This window comes from Octopus bimaculoides, chromosome 8, assembly GCF_046866305.1.
Source record: "Octopus bimaculoides isolate indiv1 chromosome 8, ASM4686630v1, whole genome shotgun sequence".
NCBI lineage: Eukaryota > Metazoa > Mollusca > Cephalopoda > Octopoda > Octopodidae > Octopus > Octopus bimaculoides.
In genome coordinates, this window is record NC_142935.1 from 31,425,148 (window position 1) to 31,450,487 (window position 25,340).

At 36.0% G+C, this 25,340-nt stretch overlaps 1 protein-coding gene across 4 annotated transcripts in view; it reads left to right on the forward strand.

Moving 5' to 3' along the window:
* The window catches only part of LOC106882798 (uncharacterized), a 101,293-nt gene that overhangs the window by 21,166 nt on the left and 54,787 nt on the right, over positions 1 to 25,340 (forward strand). For all 4 annotated transcript variants that reach the window (XM_089356306.1, XM_089356305.1, XM_089356307.1 and 1 more), the window contains exons 3-6: positions 16,755 to 16,970; positions 19,960 to 20,409; positions 21,215 to 21,844; positions 23,774 to 24,424. In XM_089356306.1, the coding sequence (XP_089212432.1) occupies positions 16,755 to 16,970; positions 19,960 to 20,409; positions 21,215 to 21,844; positions 23,774 to 24,424 (1,947 nt within the window). The remainder of the gene's footprint in view (positions 1 to 16,754; positions 16,971 to 19,959; positions 20,410 to 21,214; positions 21,845 to 23,773; positions 24,425 to 25,340) is intronic.

Sequence of the window (25,340 nt, forward strand, 5' to 3'; positions counted from 1 at the left end):
AGGGAGCTAACATTGACCATGATCAGATGGTGCTTTTTACGTGCCACCAGCACAGGAGCCACTACAGATATATATATATATATATATATATATATATAAAGCATTCAGTCTATATTGTGAAGTGGTTGGCATTTGTAAGAGTGTCCAGCTGTAAAAACCATGCTGAAACTGGCGTCACCTGTGCTGGTGCCCCATAAAAAGCACTCAGTCCACTCTACAGGGTGGTTGGTGTTAGGAAGGGCATCCAGCTGTAAAAGCCTTGTCCAAACAGACACAGTAGCCTGGGCGAGTCTTCTACCTGGTCAGCCCCTGTCAAACCATTCAACCCATGCCAGCATGGAAGACGGACATTAAATGATGATGATTGTGTGTGTGTGTGTGTGTGTATACATACGTACAATGAGCTTCTTTCAAATTCTTTCCACCAAATTGACTCACAAACTTTTGGCTGGTTCAAGGCTATAACAGAAGACAACACTTGCCAAAAGTAGTGCATATAGGATTGAACCTGAGGTAACGAGGTTGAGAAGCAAGCATACATACATATAAGTGTGTCTGTGTGTGTCTCTTCTTATTGAGTTCAGTTGTTGGGTTGCAGCCAATGTCCTTCAAATACTTTTGGCAATGCTGCTCTCATGCTTGAAAGAAAAAAAGTAACGTTTATTTATGTATCATTAATTTTTGCATTACCCTCCTTCCCTCTCCCCCTCTCTTGCTCTACTTTCTTTTATTTATTTTTTTATTTTTACCGAGGAAGGCAGGTTGCGATTCAAGTGAGATTTGGCTTTTATTTCTAGCAGGCCGTATGACCACATAAGAACACCTTTGTTGGATCACCATGTTTGAAAATATTTAGTTTGGTTGGTGGTTGCAAGCGTCTCCGCTTAAACTAATATTTGCTACTTCACGTTAACGAGTCTAGAACATAGCAAGAAACTGTGTTGCTTTTACCAATTAGCTAGTCGTTATTACTTCTTGTTGTTGCCATTTTTTGCCTTTCTTTTCTACTTTTGAGTATTGCAAAGTATACATGTGTACATGTATCTGTATAGATGTCTATATATATGTATATACATATATATATATGATAGACTCTCCCATTGTTAGACGATGTATGAGGGTTCGACAGTTTCTTACCAAATAACCACACAGATGATTTGTTTATAGTGATCAGATGTTTGTGTAGACATAAGCTCACTCCTTCCATCAAATTGACATTACCTGTACAGGTGCAACTGGGTGCCACATGTCAGATGTCGAAATGATCGCAGAGCAACGTGAAATGAAGTGCTTCCGCTCAAGAACACAATGCAATGCCCGGTCTGGGACTTGAACCCACGATCTCGCAATCATGAGTGCAACACCCTAACCACTAAGCCATGCATCTTCACAAATATACATATATATATATATATATAAATTTAGATTCAAAATTGAATGTGGCACTTAAGTTTAGGTACCAGAATATAGTATGGTATTCTCCAAACAATTCCAAAAACAAGGTGATCAAAAATCAAAAAGAGCAACATGGATATATATATGTATATATGTATGTATGTATGTATGTATATCATCATCATCATTATCATATATATGTGCTTAGTAGGAGATAGTGCAGGGAGTGGAAGTAGAGAGGTCTGAATTAAAGTGGAAAGTGTTACTCAATCCCGTGAAGTAGGGGTTATGTGTCTACATATATCTGTTATCCTTCTAGTTATTTCAGCCATTAGACTCCAGCCATGCTGGGGTGCCACCTTGAAGAATATTTGTCGAATGAATTGACCCTAATACTTATTTTTTTAAAGCCTGGTACTTATTATATCGACTTCTTTTGCCGAACTGCTAAGTTATGGGAACGTAAACACACCAGCATCGGTTGTCAAGCGATGTTGTGGGGACAAACAGACACACAAACATATACACATACACATACATATATACAACCGGGCTTCTTTCAGTTTCCATCTACCAAATCCACTCACAAGACTCTGGTCGGCCCGAGGCTATAGTAGAAGACACTTGCCCAAGGTGCCACACAGTGGGACTGAACCCGGAACCATGTGGTTGGTAAGCAAGCTACTTACCACACAGCCACGACAATGAACTTTCCCTGCAGTGAAGCAATGACTGTGAACTTACCAGACACGCTTCCCAGCTCCTGTCAAACTGTCCAACCCATACCATCATGGGAAACAGACATTAAATGGTGATGATGTATACAGCAGGCTTCCACACAGTTTCCCAGGGATATAATAGAAAACACTTGCCCAAGGTTCTGTGCAGTTAGACTGAACATGAAACAACGCAGATGTAAACTGAACTCTTTACCCATACAACCATGTGTGCACCTATTCAACTATTTTAACCCTTGCCCCACCAACACCACCTTCTCTGCAATAGGTAATATTAATCATCATTAAAAATCCTCGACTATTTTTAGCACATCTCAGCTAACAACACATACATGTAAGTGTTCTTTTTAGTTGAAATATCTTCTTTATTAACTTCTCCATTTCAAGTACACAGCTGCATGGCTGTGGTGTCTAAGTTTTTTTATGTCAGTGAACGCTAAAGAGCACAAAATACATACAATGTATTGTGCACGTGTACATATATGTGTACAGTGATCCCTCAACTATCGCAGGTGTTACTTTCTAAAATCCACTGCAATAGGTGAAAATCCACCAAGTAGAAACAGTACTGTACTGTGTATTTTTTTTTACTATTCTTATAATTTGTATATATCTATTTTATTATTTTTATATATTTAAGCTTTAAGAAGTTGCAGAACGTTTGGACGACATCATAGGGCTTGAAATATATTCACAATTTTACACACAAATTCAAAACACCACCACACACTCGCCTTCCGTGTTACAAACCGTGTGTTTTAAAATGATCTAAATTCAAACATTCCACCAAAATTTCATGTTAATTTATATTCCAAACACCAGGTTAATAATGGCAAAGTTATTTTACTAAATAATTCTTCATTACTTTCAAGAAATGCAGTGTGTTTTGACAGGAATATATATGGTAACAAAAGAACTAAAGTGATCTAAATTAAGATATTCTATCAAAATTTCTTCATGTTAATTAATTTTCCAAACACCACAGGAGTAATGAAACAGTTATTTTACAAAATTCTTTATTCATTTTAAGACCAATTATAATATTCTGCAAAAATATATCTGGCCATAATGAAAAATTACCTTCCTTAGAAACAAGCAAGGGTTGGCAACAGAAAGCACATCTGAGAATCTACCTCAAAAAAAATTCCTTCTGGATGATGCGAGCATGGAAACATGGACGTATACAATGTGTGTGTGTGTGTGTGTGTTTTGTATGTTCATATATTCATATATTTATTTGATAGGTTTTTCATATTTTTAGTAAGTTTCTTTCTTGAAAATCATTAGAGCATGACAATACAAATTACGCTCCGATGATTTCTTAGAAAGAAACATATTTACAAATTTGTTGACATAATATCAGACGAATATTGACAGCTCTGTATCAGAGATATTGCCTTATATGCTTAGAGAATTTGTGTGGTTCTTTATATCATTGTGAACAAGCTAACTTGCCAAACTATATGTATGTGTATGAGAATAAGCATATATGTGTGTGTATGTGTGTATGCATATACATAAATACTTGTTAATAAATATATGTATACATATTTATATATTTCTGTGTGTGTGTGTTTATTTGTGTTGATTTAAGAAGCGGTGATGAGTGACAATTTTGTAAATAATCATATCTTATAAGCTTAAAGCTCACACACAATCATTGCGTATTGACTACAGAAAATAATTTATTGTTGGGTTAGAAAACCCACTTCTTTCCACTGAGGGCTTATATGCCCCAATATTAGACTGTTGTTTTAGTCAATACACAACAATTGCTTATGAACTTAAAGCTTAGCCTGGTGTTGCCATCCGGTTTCACCAGTCCTCAGTCAGATCGTCCAACCCATGCTAGCATGGAAAGCGGACGTTAAACGATGATGATGATATATATATATTGTCCAACGATGGCTTAGCTGGCTAAAACTTCGAAGTTACTGTCAATACTAAAGAATGATAAATTTGTACTCAATAAAATAAAAGTATCGAGTAACCCTTCAGATTAATGTAAAATTGTTTTTATCATAAATGAACATAAAAACAAACATTAAGATATATATATATATCATCATCATCCTCATCCTCATCGTTTAATATCCATTTTCCATGCTGGCATGGGTCGAACGGTTCAACTGGGGTCTGGGAAGCCAGGAGGCTGCACCAGGACCCAATCTGATCTGGCAGTGTTTCTACAGCTGGATGCCCTTCCTAACACCAACCGCTCCGAGAGTGTAGTGGGTGCTTTTTACATGCCACTGGCACAGGGGCCAGAGGAGCTGGCATCGACCATGATTGGATGGTAAAACTGACATGCCATGACCAAGACTATATATATATATAGTCAATTTGAGGATGTTAGATTCACACAAGGAATTATATAATCCAAAAAATTCCACTGGATAATTACTATGATATAATGAGAAAGTCTCAGCGATATGTTATGGATTATTGTAGTAATACATATTATTACTGGAGAAAGATGGATTTATGAATAATTTATTTGTATGATGTAAGATACTGAAATTTTTTTATAATAATAATACAAACAAAAGCACTCAGAGAGCGCAAACCTCTGCCAAGGCAACACCAATGTCCTCTCAATGATTAACCAGAGAGGATTTTTAAAATGAGAATATCTGAAATAAACTCGATTGCTCTCACAAATGAGAATACTAAAAATGAACCTGACCACTCTCAAAAATTGGGCAAATGTCTGACTATGACCACAACAAAACTAAAGCCTTTTGAATGAATTTGGTTGACAGAAACTGTACTGAAGACCATATATTATGCATGTCTGCATGCAAGTGTGTATGTTTGTATCTTTGTTTCTACATTTTTCTCATACACACATGCACTGTCTGACAATTGGTGTTAGTTTTGTTTACATCACTGGCAAAAGAGACTCATAGTACAGATTAGTAGCAGACTTTAAAAATGACTTGTACTAAAAGCCTTCAAGGTTGTGCCCCAGCATGGCCATACTCCAATGACTGACACAAGTAAAAGATAAAAACAGATTATTTCTCACTTGATTCCGGTTTGTAGAGTCTTGAAGGACACAATTCCATCCATGACAAGGAAAAATAAAATATTCATTTGACAAAACTAAAATAGAAAAGATTTATCTCTGTGGCATTGAAAATGTTAATATATATATGTATATATATATATATTCTCTTATTTGTTTCTGTGATTTGACTGTGGCCATGCTGGAGCACCACCTTTTGTCGAACAAATCGACCCCGGGACTTATTCTTTTGTAAGCCTAGTCCTTATTCTATAGGTCTCTTTTGCCGAACTGCTAAGTTACGGGGATGTAAGCACACCAACATCGGTTGTCAAGCGATGGTAGGAGGACACACAAACCCATACATCATCATCATTATCATCGTCGTTTAACGTCTGTTTTCCATGCTGGTATGGGTTGGATGGTTCGACTGGTGTCTGGGAAGCCAGGAGGCTGCACCAGGCTCCAGTCTGATCTGGCAGTGTTTCTACAGCTGGATGCCCTTCCTAACACCAACCACTCCGAAAGTCTTCCATGATAAACATGTCCAGCCATGGGGAAATCATTACCTTGCTTGGAAATAGGTGAGGGTTGGCAACAGGAAGGGCATCCAGCCTTAGAAAATCTGCCTCAACAAATTCTGTCTGACTCATGCAAGATTGGAAAAGTGGACATTAAATGAGGATGACGATAATGACGATGATCATGATGATGATTCTGGTGTCTATTCCTTGAATCACTAAATACATCAGAAGTCCTTGTGTCCTGATCACCTTCTACCACCACCACCACTACCACCACCAAAACAAGTTGTGGTATAGTAATTTGATTTTAGAGTGACATAGTGTACAGAGAGATATTGTATTGTCTGGTGTTGTTTATACAAACCAGTTGTGTATTACTTGGAAGATATCTGAAGAATTCTTACCATTTTTAATGTTGATTTTGCTTCATATAACATTTCAAACATTGGCTAGATAAGATAATTTATCAGGTTTCTTTCATTTCTCTCACAGAAGAATGGCCTCTCTAATAGAAAGAATTCTGTATCTAAAATAGAAACCAGAGAGAGAACATACCAATAACTATTTTGGGTATTTTTTAATTTTGTTTTAAGAAAATAAGAATATCCAATAAAAATGTCAAATTATTGTTAAAAGATAGGCGCAGGAGTAGCTGTGTGGTAAGTAGCAAGTGTCTTCTACTATAGCCTCAGGCAGACCAAAGCCTTGTGAGTGGATTTGGTAGACGGAAACTGAAAGAAGCCCGTCATATATATATATATATATGTGTGTTTGTGTGTCTGTTTTTGTCCCCCCCCACCATCGCTTGACAACTGATGCTGGTGTGTTTACATCCCTGTAACTTAGTGGTTCGGCAAAAGAAGCCGATAGAATAAGTACTAGGCTTACAAAAAATAAGTTTTGGGGGTCAATTTGCTCGACTAAAGGCAGTGCTTCAGCATGGCTGCAGTCAAATGACTGAAACAAATAAAAGAATATATATATATATATATGTACATATATGTGTGTGTTTATATATCTTTTATCTTTTACTTGTTACAGTCATGCTGGGGCACTACCTTAAATTCTTAGTTGAATGTATCAACCCCCAGTCCTTATTTCTTAAAAGCCTGGTTCATATTCTATCGATATCTTTTGCTGTTACGGGGATGTAAACACACCAGCACCAGTTGTCAAGAGGTGTTAGAGTCGGAGTCAGAGTCGGAAACAATTAAGGGATAGCTGGACTCGGAGTCAGTAAAACTATACCGACTCTGATTCTGACTCACAATGTCTTTATTCTTTAATATAAACCAGTTATAACATATAGGCCTACTCAAAGTACAAGCGTAGGCTTTATGAGACATCTAGACCACAATCACTTAATTAGATATGGAGGAGTCAGAATTGAAGTCAGAGGTGCCAGTAGTAGAGGAGTCAAAGGTTTTTGTTTAGACTCCACAGCCCTGGTTCCTTTGTATCTTCTGCTACTTGCCGTAACCATTTGTACCTTTTTATGGTACCTATTTTGCTGTCGGAGGATATTATAGAATAAATAAAATTTATGCCAACCTACCAAACAAACAAACAAAACAGTTTGTAATATAAACATGACATTTTAGAGCAGTTAACTCACAGAAAGCAACCCTCCCCCTCTTTCTCTCTCCCTCTCTTTTTCTCCTCCTCTTCCTCCTTGCAACTGCTAAAAATTTCACCTTGTGATTTTTTTTTTATTCTCAGAGGTCATGTGACTTGCTTTCATGTCATCTCACAGGTGAACATTCGGAATAAATTCAGAATTATAATGATAGTGACATCTATATGTATATATATATATATATATAGATAGATAGATAGATATGCATGTATGTATATATATATATGTATGTATGTATATGTATATGTATGTATAAATATTTGTATACATATATATGTATGTATATATCTATGTATGTATATGTATATGTAAATTTATTTATGTGTGTGTGTGTATATATATATATATATATATATATATATATATATATATATATATTTACATCTATATATATTTGAAGGTGGTTGCAGATGCAGTTGTTTGTTCTTGTTGTTATATTTATTGTGCTGTTATTATTATTATTATTATTATTATTATTGTTGTTGTTGTTGTTGTTTAAAAACGATGATGGATTTGTGCCGGTGGCAAAGAAAAGCTGCACAAAATTCCTTCTTGCTGATATCTCTTTTCGTATGTAGGTGGCTGTGGCATCTGCTACCTCAGTTCCATTTCGGTAGGAAGGAGGACTACAGCACAGTTCTTTATCATCATCATCATCACCATCATCCTCATCATCACTGCTGCACCAATCTCCTGGGCTGAAGATGAGGCAACTGTGTAAATAAAGTCGCAAGTGTGCTTTGCAAGCTACTTTCTGGATTAAGTAGCTGCTTGAAGCTTGTAATGTGTTACATCTATTCATACACACACACACACACACACACACACACACACACACACACACACACACACATGTATATACATATATAAATATTTATACATACATGCATATAAATGTGCATACATACATATATATATACATACATATATATGTATATATATATATATATAAACATGTATATACATAAATACATACATAGATACCTATGTATACACACATATAAACACACACACATATATATATATATATATATATACACACACACACATATGTATATATATACATACACATATATACATGTATATATATATATATATATACCTACATATAATTATACATATACGTACATATGAAAATGTAAATATAAATATCTAAATATATATATATATATATATATATATATATATATATATATGTATGTGTGTATACATACCTATTGCACATATATGCACACATATACACACACACACATATATATATATATACATATCTATACATATATATATATATATACACACACACATATATACATATACATATGTACATATACATATATATATAATACACACACATGTAACCTCCATATGTGATGATGGTAAGGTAGTCATAAAGAAAGCAAAGCAGTTGGAGAGAGAGGGGGAGGGAGGGAGGGGGAGAGAGGGGGGAGGGAGGGAGGGGGAGAGAGAGGGGGAGTAGTTATTTTTCCTACTTCTTGTTTCAACAACATTTCAAAATAACCAACAGTCTACACAGATCACATATTCACATATGTTGCACAACCTTCCTTCCACCTCTAAGTCTTTCATTCTTTTTCTTTTCTCTCAATATTATTTTTTTTTTTATTTACACTCTTCTAACTTAGAGTTACACAATTTTCATTTGCCTCTCTAAGCTTAAAGTTAAACTAACTCCTGCAAAATGCTAAACTAGAGTGTGTACAAGGTCATAAGTAGAAGAGTTGTAATGTCCATTGTGTTAAGTGTTGTGAGGCAAAGTGTATTGTTGTAATTACTGTGAGCTTCTTAACTGGTTACGGTTATGAAATGTATTCGCCAATAGAAATACTTTCTCCAACAATCTATACGCAAACAAAGAAACTTAGGAAACTCCAGCGTAGAAATAGATAGTAACAGCTTGGTTGAAAAAAATCACAAACATTAACTTCGCTTTTCATTTGCTCAACATAAATTGCACACACACACACACTCACACACACACACACAAAGTTGATAAGGTCTATCGATAAACATATGATAAACGTTGCCCTTTCAAAGCCTAGCCAGGCTCATGGGCCCGGTTTCCCAGTTTCTATGGTGTATGTGTTCCCCCCAGTTGGACGGGACGCCAGTCCATCGCAACGTTACTCAAGAAAGAGTGAGAGAAAGTTGGGGCAAAAGAGTACAACAGGGGTCGCCACCATCCCCTGCCGGAGCCTCGTGGAGCTTTAGGTGTTTTCACTCAAGAAACACACACAACGCCCAGTCTAGGGATCGAAACCACGATCCTCCGACCGCGAGTCCGCTGCCCTAACCACTGGGCCATTGTGCCTCCTGATAAGGTCTATCACAGGTGTGTAATTAAGAAACAGGTTACACAAGGTCAAATACTTGACGTCTTATCTTTAAAATCTGGAGGTTTTTTTATTGACTTCGGAGAGAAACAAAGGAGTTTGTTCTATCTTCGGATGGGTCATTATGCCAATAATAAACACTCACACACACTGATTCTAGCTCACTTCTTTATTTTTTCTATTTGTCATTTAGTTATCCATTCAACCAATTAACAAATTGATTGTTTGGTTTATCACTCAGTTAACCAATTAATCAAGGTTGACAAAGTCCTTTCATTACTTTTCATGATGTCATTTGCAACCCCAACAATAATTTCCCCTCTCTACTCCAATTCTGAAACAGATTGATTTATTGAAAGATTAATCAAACAATCAGTTAAGTGATTAAATGATTAACCAATTGACAAATGAATAAGAAGTGAAACAGAATTAGTGTGTGTGTTTGTTATTGGCATTATGACCCTCCTCAGATTCAACAGAATCCTCAGTTCTAGGCTTACAAAGAATAATTTCCATTTGACGGATATTTGTCCTCATCTTGTTTGTTATTAACGCAATGCTTCGGCTGATATACCCTACAGCCTTCATCAGGTGTCTTGGGGAAATTTCCCCAGGTTTGAAATTTCCCCAAGACACCTGATGAAGGCTGGAGGGTATATCAGCTGAAACATTGTGTTAACAACAAACAAGTTAAGGACAAATATCCATCTAATGTAAATAATGTACGTATTTCCTCATCTCTTAAATATAGAACTTACAAAGAATAAGTCCTGGGGTCAATTTGTTCGATTAAAGGCAGTGCTCCAGCATTGCCACAGTCAAATGACTGAAACATGTAAAGGAATAAAGGAATATGTATATGTGTGTGTGTGACACATATAACATGTGTCTTTAGAAAACAGGACGCCTAGCACAAATACTCATGCTAGAACCATTTACTAAATACATCCACCCTCTCACACAGCTGAACTATCAATCCATCTTATAATATTTATCTACTCTGTGGTGCTATTTTAACAGCCTCGCCCCATACTTATCTCAGTGCTGGGTCTGACTTTATAGCCCTTTCTGCCTTCTGCCTTTACCTCTCCTTGTCATCCAGGTCGGAATATTTGGGAAATATATTAAAGATACTATCAAGAATGAAGAAACTTTATATTCTGTTAGTCATTTTAAAAGACTGCTGAAGATAATAATAATATTCTTCGGTAAGAATAAAATACCAATTTGTGTCTATATTAGCAATGATCTAAGGAACCAAAAAATTTTTTTAAGACTTTGGAAGTGTGTTAAGTACCATGTTGTTGACATTTTTAGTCTGTTTATGGGTTTATATATTTTATATGATTAAGAAGACTGGAAGAATTTGTCGAGTGACTGAGACAAGGCCTTGTGCTATTTTGTTGTGTGTTTTACATTCTGAGTTCAAATCCTTGTGTTAACTTTGCCTTTCACCCATCTCCAAGGGTTCTTGGGTTCATATGGCACTTCGGGGTCCACATAAAATTTGGTCTTTAAAATTTATCTGCAATAAAATTGGTTATACTTCTACAAAACACAAAACATTTTAATAATTTTTTTAATATAATTCCTAATAATGCAGTGATACCTTGGAGTAGGAGTTTAATTCATTCCATGACCAAGCTTGTCTTACGATTTACTTGTTTTACAAATCAATTTTCCCTGTCGAAATTAACTAAAATATAATTACCCCATTCCGGCCCCACAAAGCCACTGAAAAATAATTTTTTATGGCTTTTAAAACAGAAAAGGCGTAGTTACAAGTAAAATGACATTTATGAAAAAGAGAATGCAAAAGAAATATGTAAACTGGTTTTATTAACTGAATTACCTTAAAGATGGGATGATTTCTGTGCTCGTACTAGGGATTTGTGTACTCATACTTCAAGACGGAAATTTGTATGAGTCTCAGCTCGTACAGCAAATTACTTATACAATGATGCACTTGTACGGCAAGGTTCTACTTTATTTAATTATAATGGGACTTTTTAAAAATCTTAGATGTTTATGTGGGCCCAGTAGAATAAAACAGGAATCAAGGGGTTCACAGACAACACTATGATTGAGAAACACAGATGATAATGATGATGATTTTATATATATATATATATATATATACATACACACACATGACAGTGTGATAGTTGTACATGACTGTCATTCATTTCCAATATTCTGCAAAATCATGTTTGGTCATAGGGAAATATTACCTTACTTGGAAACAGGTGAGGGTTAGCAACAGGAAGGGCATGCAGCCATAGAAAATCTGCCTCAATAAATTTCAACTGCAAGCATGGAAAAATGGATATTAAAATGATGATGATGATGATGCACATATATATATGTATTTATATTTGTGTGTGTACATATATCTGTATATGTATACGCGTGCATATGTGTGTGTGTGTGTGTGTATGCATGGGTAGAGTGCGTAATTTATAGGCAGAAATTTCAGTGTACACAATATTAAATGTGTCACATTTTATGAGAATTTGATATCAAAGACAAGCAACCCCCCCCCCCCCCCACCGCCCACTGGTTTCAACCAAGCACATTGATAATCTTCATAAAATACATCACATGATAAGATATACAAGTGTGATATGAGTTCTGACATCTGTAGCAAGGTCCTTGCTTATATCTCAGAATGTACCAGATTTGAACCATCAGAAGTTTTTTTTTTTTTTTTTTTTTTTTTTTTTTTTTCCTGGAACACAAATTTATTCCTGAATATTATTAACCATTTTCTTTCTCGATGTTAACCAACATTGCTTTTTTTTTTTCTGAGCAGTATTTTTTTTTTCTTCTTCCTTGAATCTTTTGCTTACTGTGAGCAACATTTTATAAATCACAATCAGAATTTCAATCAAATTGAAATCAAAAATGGAAATAGTAGTTGATGGCCGATGCCAGTGCTGCCTGACTGGCTCCCGTGCTGGTAGCATGCAATAAGCACCGTTCATGCGTGGGCCATTGCCAGTGCCATCTGACTGGTTCCCCATGTAAAAAAAGCATCATCCGAACATGGTCAAACACCATTTTGAGTGTGGCCATTGCCAGTACCACCTGACTGGCCCTCGTGTCGGTGGCACGTAAAAGCACCCACTACACTCTTGGAGTGGTTGGCGTTAGGAAGAGCATCCAGCTGTAGAAACTCTGCCAAATCAGATTGGAGCCTTATGCAGCCTCCTGGTTCGCCAGTCCTCAGTCAAATCATCCAGCCCATGCCAGCATGGAAAGCGGATGTTAAATGATGATCATCATCATTCACTCAATTTGCTAATGACATAATGTTTGTGCCATCTGAACCTTTCCTTTCCCTCATTAGACAGAATCTTTGGTAATTAATTGCACTCAAAGAGAAAAGTCTCTCAAAAATTTTGAGATTGTGAGGTGAAGTGTGTGTGGGGGGTGATGGTGGACAAAATCTAAGCGAGAAATATTGAGATAGTACAAATTTTCATATTCCTAATTCATAAAGAAAATGAATGCCATCCAAAAATTTATCAAGAAAAATTGTTAAATTACACCCACCCCCCACTCACTAACAATTAGGAACAAAATAATGATAAAGAACAGATTTTTTTCATTTTTTAATTTTTTAGAAGATGAATTTTTCTCTATTTACATCATTTTTAATAATTGTTGAATTGTTCCATAAAATGGTAATCCTTATCTTTTATACAGTGAATACTTAGACCTCTCCAGGCCTGACTTTCTATCTTGAAGAAATGGTCTTTTGTTCAAGGGTGTGGCCCAGATTTTTGGTGGTCGGTTTCATCCCAACTGTATGTTTTTGCTATAACAAAACAAGCCCAACTGAGCAAAAGTCCACCCTTGTTGAAGAAAAAAACACCCAAAAAAACCATTTCCTGAATTGCTTGTCTTTTCTTTGTTTTGTTTTTAGTTTGAATTCTTTATAAGAAAGTTAATCAGATTTCAGTTCCTCCACCCATTTTAGTTTACACGATTTTACATTTTCTGTGCGACTAGTTTTATCACAAACGAGTGAATGTGTATGTGTTGGTGTCCTTGACAGTACAAACCTGTGAGGCAACCAAACCAATAAACAAAAGCGAAAACTACATATCTACTACAATTACTTGTGTGTGCATGCGCTCATGCGTGGGTACATGCATGTGTGTGCAGCAATGTTCCACCTGCCTATGTGTATACATAAAACTCTTCTATAATAAATAAAGTTGCTTAATTAGTTATGAGTATGTAATTTTTATTAAACGTTAACAATTTTTAAAGTCTACATTATCTAGAAAATTCTGAAAAATTCTAAATTTTAATCATCATCATCATCATCATCATCATCGTTTAACGTCCGCTTTCCATGCTGGCATGGGTTGGACGATTTGACTGAGGACTGGTGAACCAGATGGCTGCACCAGGCTCCAATCTGATCTGGCAGAGTTTCTACAGCTGGATGCCCTTCCTAACACCAACTACTCCAAGAGTGTAGTGGGTGTTTTTACGTGCCACCAGCATGAGGGCCAGTCCAGTGGTACTGGCATCGACCACACTCGAATAGTGCTTTTTATATGCCACCTGCACAGGAGTCAGTCCAGCGGCACTGGCAATGACCTCGCTCAAATGTTTTGTTCACATGCCACTGGCACAAGTGCTAGTAGGGTGACGCTGGTAACGATCACGCTCAAATGGTACTATTTATGTGCCACCAGCACGGAAGCCAGACAGCTGCTCTGGCAGTGATCCCACTCGGATGGTGCTGTTAACGCTTCACTGGAACGGGTGTCAGTCATTGAATTTGGTTCAATTATGATTTCACTTGCCCCAACAGGTCTTCGCAAGCAGAGTTTAGTGTCCAATGAAGGAAGGTTGGCATGGGGGCCAGTCGTCGAAGGAAAGGTACGGGTTATGGTCTCCCTTGTCTTGCCGGGTCTTCTCACGCACAGCATATTTCCAAAGGTCTTGGTCACTAGTCATTGCCTCGGTGAGGCCTAATGTTCGAAGGTTGTGCTTCACCACCTCATCCCAGGTCTTCCTGGGTCTCCCTCCTCTACAGGTTCCTTCCACTGTTAAAGAGTGACACTTCTTCACACAGCTATCTTAATATTTTTAAAAACCAAAATGTGATTTTCATGTTTCTTTTATTATTGAAGATTTTGACTTTAAGATTCAAGCAGAAAACTAAATTTAATTTACTGCAAGATAGCACTTTTACTATTACAAGACAGCCATTTTTTTTTTTTTTTTTTTTGCTCACATTTTTCCACTTTGACTTTTCTCTCTTTCAAACATTTCATGACAGTAACATATTTTGTAAATATTTATGTTCTGGCTATACTTGTTCTAGTGATATAAATAAACATATCCAACATACTTATTATTTACATAATTAAGTTGTATTCAAGAGAGCCCTAATTGGTTAATAATGGTCACATGACTACTTTTGCTGTAATTGTTTGATTATCATCATCATCATCAGTAATAATAATGACTGCTGTGTCCTTAGGCTATGGATTTTGGATAGGTTATAATTGTATAATTATATAATCTGAAATATTTATAGAGCCACTGTTTTCTTTGTTCATAGGAAAAATATAAGTATGATGTAGATTTGTCATATTAACCCAATTATACATATGTCACATTCTTTATCAAATATTTATGTGAATTTGTATGCATCATTGAACATCTCTGCTTTGATATCTTACAATCTATTTATATATTTATTTACCTATCTAACTGTCTATAAAGATAAGTTTATGCACAACTGGGAGAATTCACCACAATACCCTTCAACACCTGAGTTCACATCAAGCATCTTACAAACCAAATACTAAAGCGAAATTATATTTAAGTCATTTTTTTTCTTTTCGAAGATTTACATTTTCAATTAACTTTGAGAATTTGTCTGGAGCCATGTGCAAGCACCAGTGGTGGTACCACATAAAAAGCTCCCATGCTGGTGCCAAGTAAAAGGCACCCAGTACACTCTGTAAAGTGGTTGGTGTTAGGAAGGGCATCCAGCTGTGGAAACCATGCTAAAAGAGACAATTGAAGCTTGGCACAACTCTCTCACTTGCCAACTCCTGTCAAACTGTCCCAACCCATACCAGTATGGGAAATGGACATTAAATGATGATGATGATGATATAATATATATATATATATATATATATATATATATATATATATATATATATATATATATAATAAAATAGAGAGGATCAGTTAAATTGATGATGCATCACATCATCATCATCATCATTTAACGTCCGCTTTCTATGCTGGCATGGGTTGGACGGTTTGACTGAGGACTGGCAAACCAGATGGCTGCACCAGGCTCCAATCTGATTTGGCAGAGCTTCTACAGCTGGATGCCATTCCTAACGCCAACCACTCCGAGAGTGTAGTGGGTGTTTTTACGTGCCACCAGCATGAGGGCCACATATATATATATATATATATATATATATATATATATATATATATATATGTAACAAATGAATGACAGAAGATGAAATATATGAGAATATATTATTAATCACAACAATTGTTTCAACATATGTAGCATCGATTCCTCTTGTGGAACACTCCACAACTGGTTCAGGAGTATCCAGTGGTGCAAATGTATCTCGTCAAGTGATAAAAAATTTTTAAAAACTCATTAAAATGACTGTTCCACAGTGCAACTTTGTGTCTTCTAGCAAGAAAAATAGCCAGACGGAGGAAAATTCTTCATATATATATATATATATAGAGAGAGAGAAGATCCAAAAATAAAATTACAGAAGACATAAAAGAGAAACGAACATTTAATCTAGTGAGAAAAGTATTGAAAATATATATAGTATAAGAAGATAATATATATATATATATGTAGTATAAGAGGATAATTTTATAACTTTATTAAACCAAAAGGCAATTTTGTTAAACCGAAGAGCAAAAATAAAAATAGGACTGCACCTGGAATTGGTCAGGTAACATTGAGACAAAAGGAGAAATAAATTGAAAGGTATAATGAATAAATATATCTATATGTGTGTGTGTATCTGTAATATGTACAAAATATACATTATCTTATTTGTTATCACTTTGTAATTTCAGTTCAACAACCAGCTAAATATTATCTTCCGATGGATGTATTTTCCAAGGGTCAGCTAGATCCGAATTCTGGACTGGACGCTACTGTTTCTGGATATCCCATCTTTGGACAGGGTGTTAAGAACAAGGCCCTGTATATTCAAAACAACCAACACATTCGAATAAATGGCCTCACTCACCGTTTCGATTGTGTCATGGACCTTGACCTATGTCCAGCTGGTAAGTATTATAAATACTAATATTAGAATACTTGTGTGTGTGTGTGTGCCTCTATGTATATGTATTTGGTAATTAACGCTACAAGCTTGTACCTACAAGCCAGTGACGGTCCCTGCTTGACCTGCTAGAAATAGCAACTAAATCTTTCCAATCATACCATATTGTTTTTTAAAAAATGAATCGGAGGACACTTTGAATAATGTATCCCAACATACATTGTGACTGGAAAAAAATAGATGGGATGGTCATTTTACTAAATTTTACTAAATTTTACTAAATTCTTTGTTTTATCTAAAATTAATTGAAAGAAGCACAGAGCATCTCAACAGAAATATAGTAACAAAAGAGTTAAACTTAAGAATTATTTCAACTGAAAAATGGTAACAAAAGGCTCTTAAACCCAAGATTCCGAGTTCGATTCCAAGCAGTGACCTGAATAACAACAACAATAATAATAATAATAACAATAATCATAACATCGAAAAATACCTTACGAATGAGAACCCAGGTTCGAAATTTCCCCAAGACACCTGAAGAAGGCTGGAGGGTATATCAGCTGAAACGTTGTGTTAACAACAAACAAGATGAGGACAAATATCCGTCAAATGTAAATAATGCACATGATTCCTCATCTCTTAAATATAGAACTGTAAAAGGGTTAAACTTAAGAATTATTTCAACAGAAATAAGGTAACAAAAGGGTTAAACTTCAGGATATCCTGTACATTTTTGTGACCAACACTTTTTCTTGATAACAATAACCAATTGATAACATTATCTATTACTATAAGTGGCTTCCACTGTAAATAGATTGTCTTAATTGGTGTTCCTTGACTTTTCTTTCTGTATTTTCCTTTTTACAAGCTCATCCCTGCCTTTTCTCCATCATCTCTCTCTTGAATACAACACAGTCTATTGCATAAACACTAACAGCCGCATATATATTTCCACATTAGCATTCTTAAATTCACCATTAAGGAAATAAATCTTACAGTAACAGAGTGAATACTGATAACAAATTCTTCAGCCTAAAAACAGTTTCTCCTCTGGAATCCCCAAATTTTTCTCTTGGAATCCTGAAATTCCTCCCCAGGAGAGTATATTTCCAAAGGTTAAATATTATTTATTCTTCTATCTTCTGCTCTTTGACTCTAACTTATGAAAAGAATAAGAATTAGTAACATTATTGTTGTTGCCAAATATTTTTTAAAACCCTGTGCTTGATCAAAAGTACAGCCTGAAAATACTGGTTTCAGGTTTTGGCAAAGGTCAGCAATTTTAAGGAAAGAGGGTTTAGCTGATTACATTGACCCCCAATGCTCAGCTAGTATTTATTTTATTGACCCCAAAATGATGAAAGGTAAAGTCAATCAACCTTGACAGAGTTTAAACTGAGACTGTTTATAAACAGGCTTCCACTCAGAAGAGGATAAGAAACATCTAGAAACTCTGTTATTTTAGATTGATGAATTCACTAATTTCCATGAAATTTGTTTTAAATAATGTCTGCCGAGGCAACCTGGAAGTGAAGTACTAAGTACTATCCTATATTCTGAAAGAACCCTAAGAAAGAGCCTTGAGACTTGTTGTCACCAAACCTGAAAATAAAATTCCTGCTAATTAAATCAACATGTACTAACTTGATGATAATAGCTGTTTGTAGGAAGATTGACATAGCTCTTCACAAAGGTAAATACACAATAAGAAGAGCGTAATGCGATATGGAATAAAATAGAGGTTGACTCTGTTTATTGAATCAAACAATATTTCGACAATATGTCTGCCTTCTTTGTGTTCAAAATAGGAAAATGGAAAATACACAGAAATACAGAAATTCAAAATTTCAACTGGAATTCATTGCATTCCTTCTGAGACAAAACAATATCAAGTTCCATTTGTTCATAAGTGGTTAAATCAGGGGGTGGGGAGGAGACAATAGGGAGAAGGAAAGAGAACAGTTAAAATCAAAGAGTTTTGTATAAACCTTGTGGAATTCTCTTCTTGTCATTTTGTTCATTATTCCAGGGTGTGAAACTAGTAAAACTCATAAACATGAACATAAATATAAATATATTTCTGAGTTACTAGTGTCACACCCTAGAGGGAGGAACAAAAGAACTGGAGAATTCCATTGGATTTATACAAAACCATTTTTGAATAACTGTTCTCTTTCCTCTTCTCTCTTTATTTATTTAATTTTTTGGTATTTTGCCTTGTTTTAACCAGTTACAAATGAACAAAACTTGATGACACCCATGCTGTCTTGCAGAGAATGCAGGATAGGCCAGTTGGAATTTTTTAATTTCTTTATTTGATCCCGAAAAAAGATAGATAGATATACTGTTGAAATATAGCTCAGTTCAACAAACACAACCTATGTTTTATTACATATCACCTTGCACTCTTTTAATTGAATAATAATAATAATGATAAGAAGAAGAAGAATGATAATGATAATAATAATAATAATGGAGGAATTTCAACCATGTTTCGTGGTCTGCTACCACAACAGCTCCTATAAAGGATCCAGTTAGCTCAAGACATCATCAGGAGGAACCACGTCCGGTTTCGGCCCCTACTCCTCTACCATTTTGACATGGCGGGGCTCCCCCCTTTCGGAGGTGTCTTCAGCTCTGGTGTTGAGTGCATGTCTTCTTTCTTCTGTTCCCTGGCCTCTTCGATGCAGCGTCAACGAGTGTCAGCGGCCGACTGACTGTCTTGTCAAATTTCCCTTTAAATACCTGCTGCTAAGCTCCAGCAGGCAGCCCCGGCAAGTTGTCATGTGACACTGTCTAAACTTTAACTGACCAATGGGAGGGCGCGTAATCTTAGCCCACGCATTCTCTGACCGACACCGTCACCTGTCAATCAGCAAAGCCACTTCAGTGTCAGCCTGTCTCACCTAATGATGTTATTTTCTTGCCAGCATGTTATGACTTTTAAGCCATTTTTGGTCTTCCAAAGCTGTTATGATTTTTCATTTTTACAGGTTACACAATCAGTATGTGGATGAGTTTCCGTAACCCTACATACAAAAGACAACTCTTCATGTCAAGTGGTGCCCATCTGGAAAATTCTCATGGAATTGCCATGTACTATCGTAAAGGAGTTTTAGAATTTGTATTCCGCAACAAAGCTGGCTTAGAATGGACTGAGAAGAGTATGAACATTCTTCCTTACCATTGGTATCATGTGACAGCTACTTGGAGTAAATTACAAGGTTTAAAGCTCTACGTTAATGGAATCAACACACATTCAAAGTCCCAACCACCTAAACAGAAAAAGGCAGCTGATAGTTCCCCTAATTCACAACCAAGACATTTCTACATTGGATGTTCAGACACACAGTGTGCTAAGTTTGGCCAAGGTATCATTATCGTTGATGAGTTCCGGTTCTGGCCAAAATATGTTTCAACCAAACGAGAACTCAGACAACTAGGTAAGTGGTCCTTATTTTGTTCTTATTAATGTTAAATTCACAAGTTGGTTTTGTTTAGCTCTTTAAAGGAATTTTTTTAAAAATATTTGTTTGTTTTTGGCTTCACATTTAGGTTAAAATTTTATTTGGTTAATTCACAAAAATTTCTTTAACTATCACAAGGCCTATTAATTCTAAGTGCTCATGTTATCTATCTATCTATCTATCTATCTATCTATCTAGCTATCTTTCTTTCTATCTATCTATCTATCTATCTCTACATGTGACTGTTTGTCTATCTATCTATACATGTGACTGTCTGTCTATCTATCTATCTCTCTCTCTCTCTCTCTCTCTCTATATATATATATATATATATATATATATATATATGTATGTCTATCTATCAAAACAATTTGAAAATCCTACACGACTAGGTGAAAAGCGCTTTATTTAATATGTGACATTAATAAAAATCTGTAAATGTACAAACATCCAAATTTCTGAGTACCTTAATTTTTTTCTATCTATCTGTATATGTATGTATATAAATATATATACATATACATACATACACACGCACACGCATGCACACACACACACACACACACACATAAGTAAGCACATAGGTACAGAACAAGGTAGAAAAAAAGATGTAAAGACAATTTCTTGTTTTTCTCTGATCTTTCTTCTTGTCTTTTTCCTTCTCAATCTCATCATTACACCTGATCTCGTAATCTTGTTTCAATGAAGGTAATTTATTATTTGAATTAAATGCTCCTTACACAGTCCCTCACCTCTACCCATCTCTTCTCTTCACACTCAGGAGCCATTTTCCATTATTATTTGAATATGGATAAACAGCACAGAAACGAACTCGATGTGAAATATCTGGATGCTAAACTACATGACAATGCAATGCTCTCATTAGATTCCAAACTTGGTAAAGCTCTACACCTTGGTGGCAAAGGAGATTATGTGTCTCTGAAACACAAAAGAGGTACTTGCCTGAAAGACACTTCCAAATGTATGTATGGTTTCATGATTTCAACATGGATTAAATTCAAGAACCTTTCTGGGAAACACTATTACATGTCAAGTGGACCGAAAGGATTCACTATATATTCCGTGGACAACGAACTCTTTGCAAAGGTAATTAATAACAACCAACTTTGGAAAGTGTGGACTGGTAATATCAAAACTGGAGAATGGTATTTCTTAGAAATATCATTTCACATGAAGAGTGGTTTGTCTATGTACTTGAACCAGCGTCTTGTAGGTTCCCCTACAGTGTCTTCCCATAAGATTATTGGTTCCATTCAGCAGGATGAGATTTATATTGGTCAAAATATGGAAGCAATGTCATCAACTATGTTTCCAGAAGTTGCTATTGATGAAATGGATATTTACCTTGCCGACCGCGATACTCTCATATTTATTGATTTCATACAACGAGGTAAGTCTCCATTATTTATCTTTTATTTTTCTAGCAATATCAATCTATTATCTGTTTGAGATGTCTTACTTTATTCATAATTGTTGTCATCACCATCACTGCTGTCATCGTCACCTTTGCTGTTGTCCTCATTTTTGGATTTTGTCTCTATTTACTTCTGTTGATTTGTCCGGTCTGTGCCAGTGACACGCCTGTGTGAGTGACACGTAAATAGCATCCAGTACACTCTGTAAAGTGGTTGGCATTAGGAAGGGCATCCAGCCAAGACAGATGACTGGAGCCTTGTGCAGCCTTCCAGCTTTCCGGCTCCTGTCAAACCATCCAACCCATTCCAGCTTGGAAAAAGGACGTTAGATGATGATGATGATGATGGTGATGACAATGACAACAATGAATGTTTTTGTTTTTTATCTATAATTCACCATTTATTTTGAGGAACAGTTCTACATTAGCTCAGTGACATGACTAGGTATTCCAGGTTTATGTCATTTTTTAAGACTATGTATATATATACACAACAGGCTTCTTTTAGTTTCTGTCTACCAAATCCACTCTCAAGGCTTTGGTTGGCCCAAGGCTATAGTAGACCACACTTGTCCAAGGTGCCATGCAGTGGAACTGAACCCAGAACCATGTGGTTGACAAGCAAGCTTCTTACCACACAGCCACTCATATTTGACTACATTTCTGGTATTTGTTGTAGCTGCCATCTTGTTCTATGGGAGTCGCAATGTGGTCATTCAATCCACTTGAAATAGCAGTAAAATTTCACTCAACCCATACCTTACTATCTAAAAGAAGGCTAGGACACATTAGAGGATGTAAATGGCCCCAGTTCTCTGAAGTTACTGGATTTGTTGTGTATATAAATAGACTGGCTGCCCCTTTCTTGGGGATTAGTCAAATGATGTAGACCCCTGATGTGAACCCAATAATGTTCAAAGATCAGTTAAAGCTGCTCGTCATTTTTTTCCAATCTACAGAGAAATAATTAAAATTGCCCTGTTTGTCTATCTATTGCAGTGTTTCTCAACCAGTGTTCCCTGGAGCCATAGGGTTCTTCAAAAGGTTCCTAGGGGTTCCACGAGAAAGAGCGAGATAAGCTAATGCTAAATTCATGATTGTAATACTCTACATGCACAACGTATTATTGGTTATTGTAATATTGTAATATAGACATCATCCTGTCTAACCTATTATGTTATCAAAAAAATATAACAACGATTGGGGATATATTTTGTGATGTCTGTAATTTATGGACACCCTATAGAACTCCTGGCTTCTTTAGTTTATTTTAAAAGTTTTTGGTGGCAGGGAAATTTTTTTTACTATATTCCAAAACAATTTTATTTAAAGTTAAAGAAGTGATTTTAAACTCTCAAATGCAGGATAATGCTAATAATGTAACCTGAACAGGATAAACTACCCCTATTTTGCAGAAAAAAGTGTGGGTGGCCTGGCCACCCACACTTTTTTCTGCAAAATAGGGGTAGTTTATCCTGTTCAGGCGATATTATTAGCATTATCCTGCGTTTGAGAATTTAAGATCCCTTCTGTAACTTTCTAAGACATCTCAACACTTCTAAAAGCAAACTTCGTTTGTTTGTTTACGTTTATTGAGTGGTTGGCATTAGGAAGGGCATCCAGCTGCAGAAACTCTGCCAAATCAGATTGGAGCCTGGTGTTGCTGTCTGGTTTCACCAGTCCTCAGTCAAATCGTCCAACCCATGCTAGCATGGAAAGCGGACGTTAAACAACGATGATGATGATTTCGGAATAACTATCACCATTGTAACTATTTTTTCTCAATACTTCTTCAAGTTTTTGTGTTTTAAATTTGTAATTCCATGAAATTAATTGTTCCATTGTTTTCTAAAACAATAACACCCAGTTATGTCTAATTGCATTTGTCTCTGTTTTACTTTACAGGACGCCCTAATATCTACTATTTCCCTTTTGAACGGATGGTCGGTCAAAGAATTTCACACCCTAGCATAAGAATCCAGTCATATGGTAACCCTCATCTTGTGACCGGCAAAATTGGAAAAGCAATCCAGCTGAATGGGAGATCGCAGTATATTGATGTCAATGAACACCCACGTATGTGTTTGGGTAACTTAGATCTCTGCCCACATGGTTTCCTAATGTCAATGTGGTTGCGTCTAAACAAGACGCTCAACAACATGGATTATTTCTCTACAGCCCTCAACGGTCTCTCTTTCAAATACATAAATGGTAAGTTCAAATTCTCACTGTCTACGTCTTCCAGGAAATGGACGGCCATTGTTGATTCGAAAGAGATTCCAGAAGGTGAATGGCGCTTCATTGAAATTTCCTGGCATCCAACAACTGGGCTTGTGATCTATAACAACAACAGGCTTATTGCTCTTGACAATTCTCATGGCGTCAACGCCGTCAAGAAGACAAACTACAAGTACAACACTTATGAAGACAGGTTTTACCTTGGGAAAGGAAAAGATCTGGTTGGCAACACAGTGTTTGGGGCCGTAACCTTTGATGACATCAAGTATTGGTTTGGTGACCGCAACTATTTATTGATGCATGGATATATCAAAAGAGGTAAGGTACCATTCTTGGATATATTCATTGTTCTTTCTCCCACTTCATCTCTCTTTCTCTCCCTCTCTCTCACCTCATATTTCATTATATGAATGTGTACATATGTGTATGTATGCATAGGTATGTCAATGTGTGTTTATTAGGTGAAGTGGGGGTGGTTTTGGAAAACGTCACCTTTCCAAATTATATTGAAAGCTTCTCTTTCTACAACTGCAGTCTCACCCATTCTCCCTCCTCCCCACCCTCTACCCTCTTTCTGCCCTCACAAACCATGATCAAATGGAACTACAACCAAAGCTATTACATTCATGAATAACTCATCTTTTTTTTCTATGGCAGCCAAGGATTGAGAGAAATTTAGCTACTTTTTCTAACAGGTGACACATCCATGTTATTTAGTCCCAGGTCAGCTCATCCCTAAATCAGAAGACTTATGAGAAAAATGAAAAGGCATTCCATCTTTTGTTCAGCCTCAATGTGACCTTTCTGTTTTAACATGGTAGAATGTTATTCGAGAGAGATTTAACTGCTATTTGTAGCATTTTATATGACCACTTAGTTACTCCCTATACAGAAAGACACCAGAGTGGGTATATTATCCACATTTTATAGTATTAAATATCCATCACGGCTGATCTTACCAAACAGTTTCGCATAAAGAATGCAACAGAGTGTTAGGTAACAATCTGATTATATGACTTTACGCTCATCAGAGATAGCTGATATGGAAAGGAATATGGTGACTGCTCTCTATTGTCAAAGGTGGATTAGCACAACTGGTCAGTGGCTGCTGTGAGAAATATGGTGAAATGAAAAAGGGTCCAGGGATTGGGTTAGGAGTTATGTCCTTCAGTTAGGTATGTTGTGAAGCTGGCAAGAGTTATCTTGAAGTGGGAAAAGTGTGTATTATTAATGT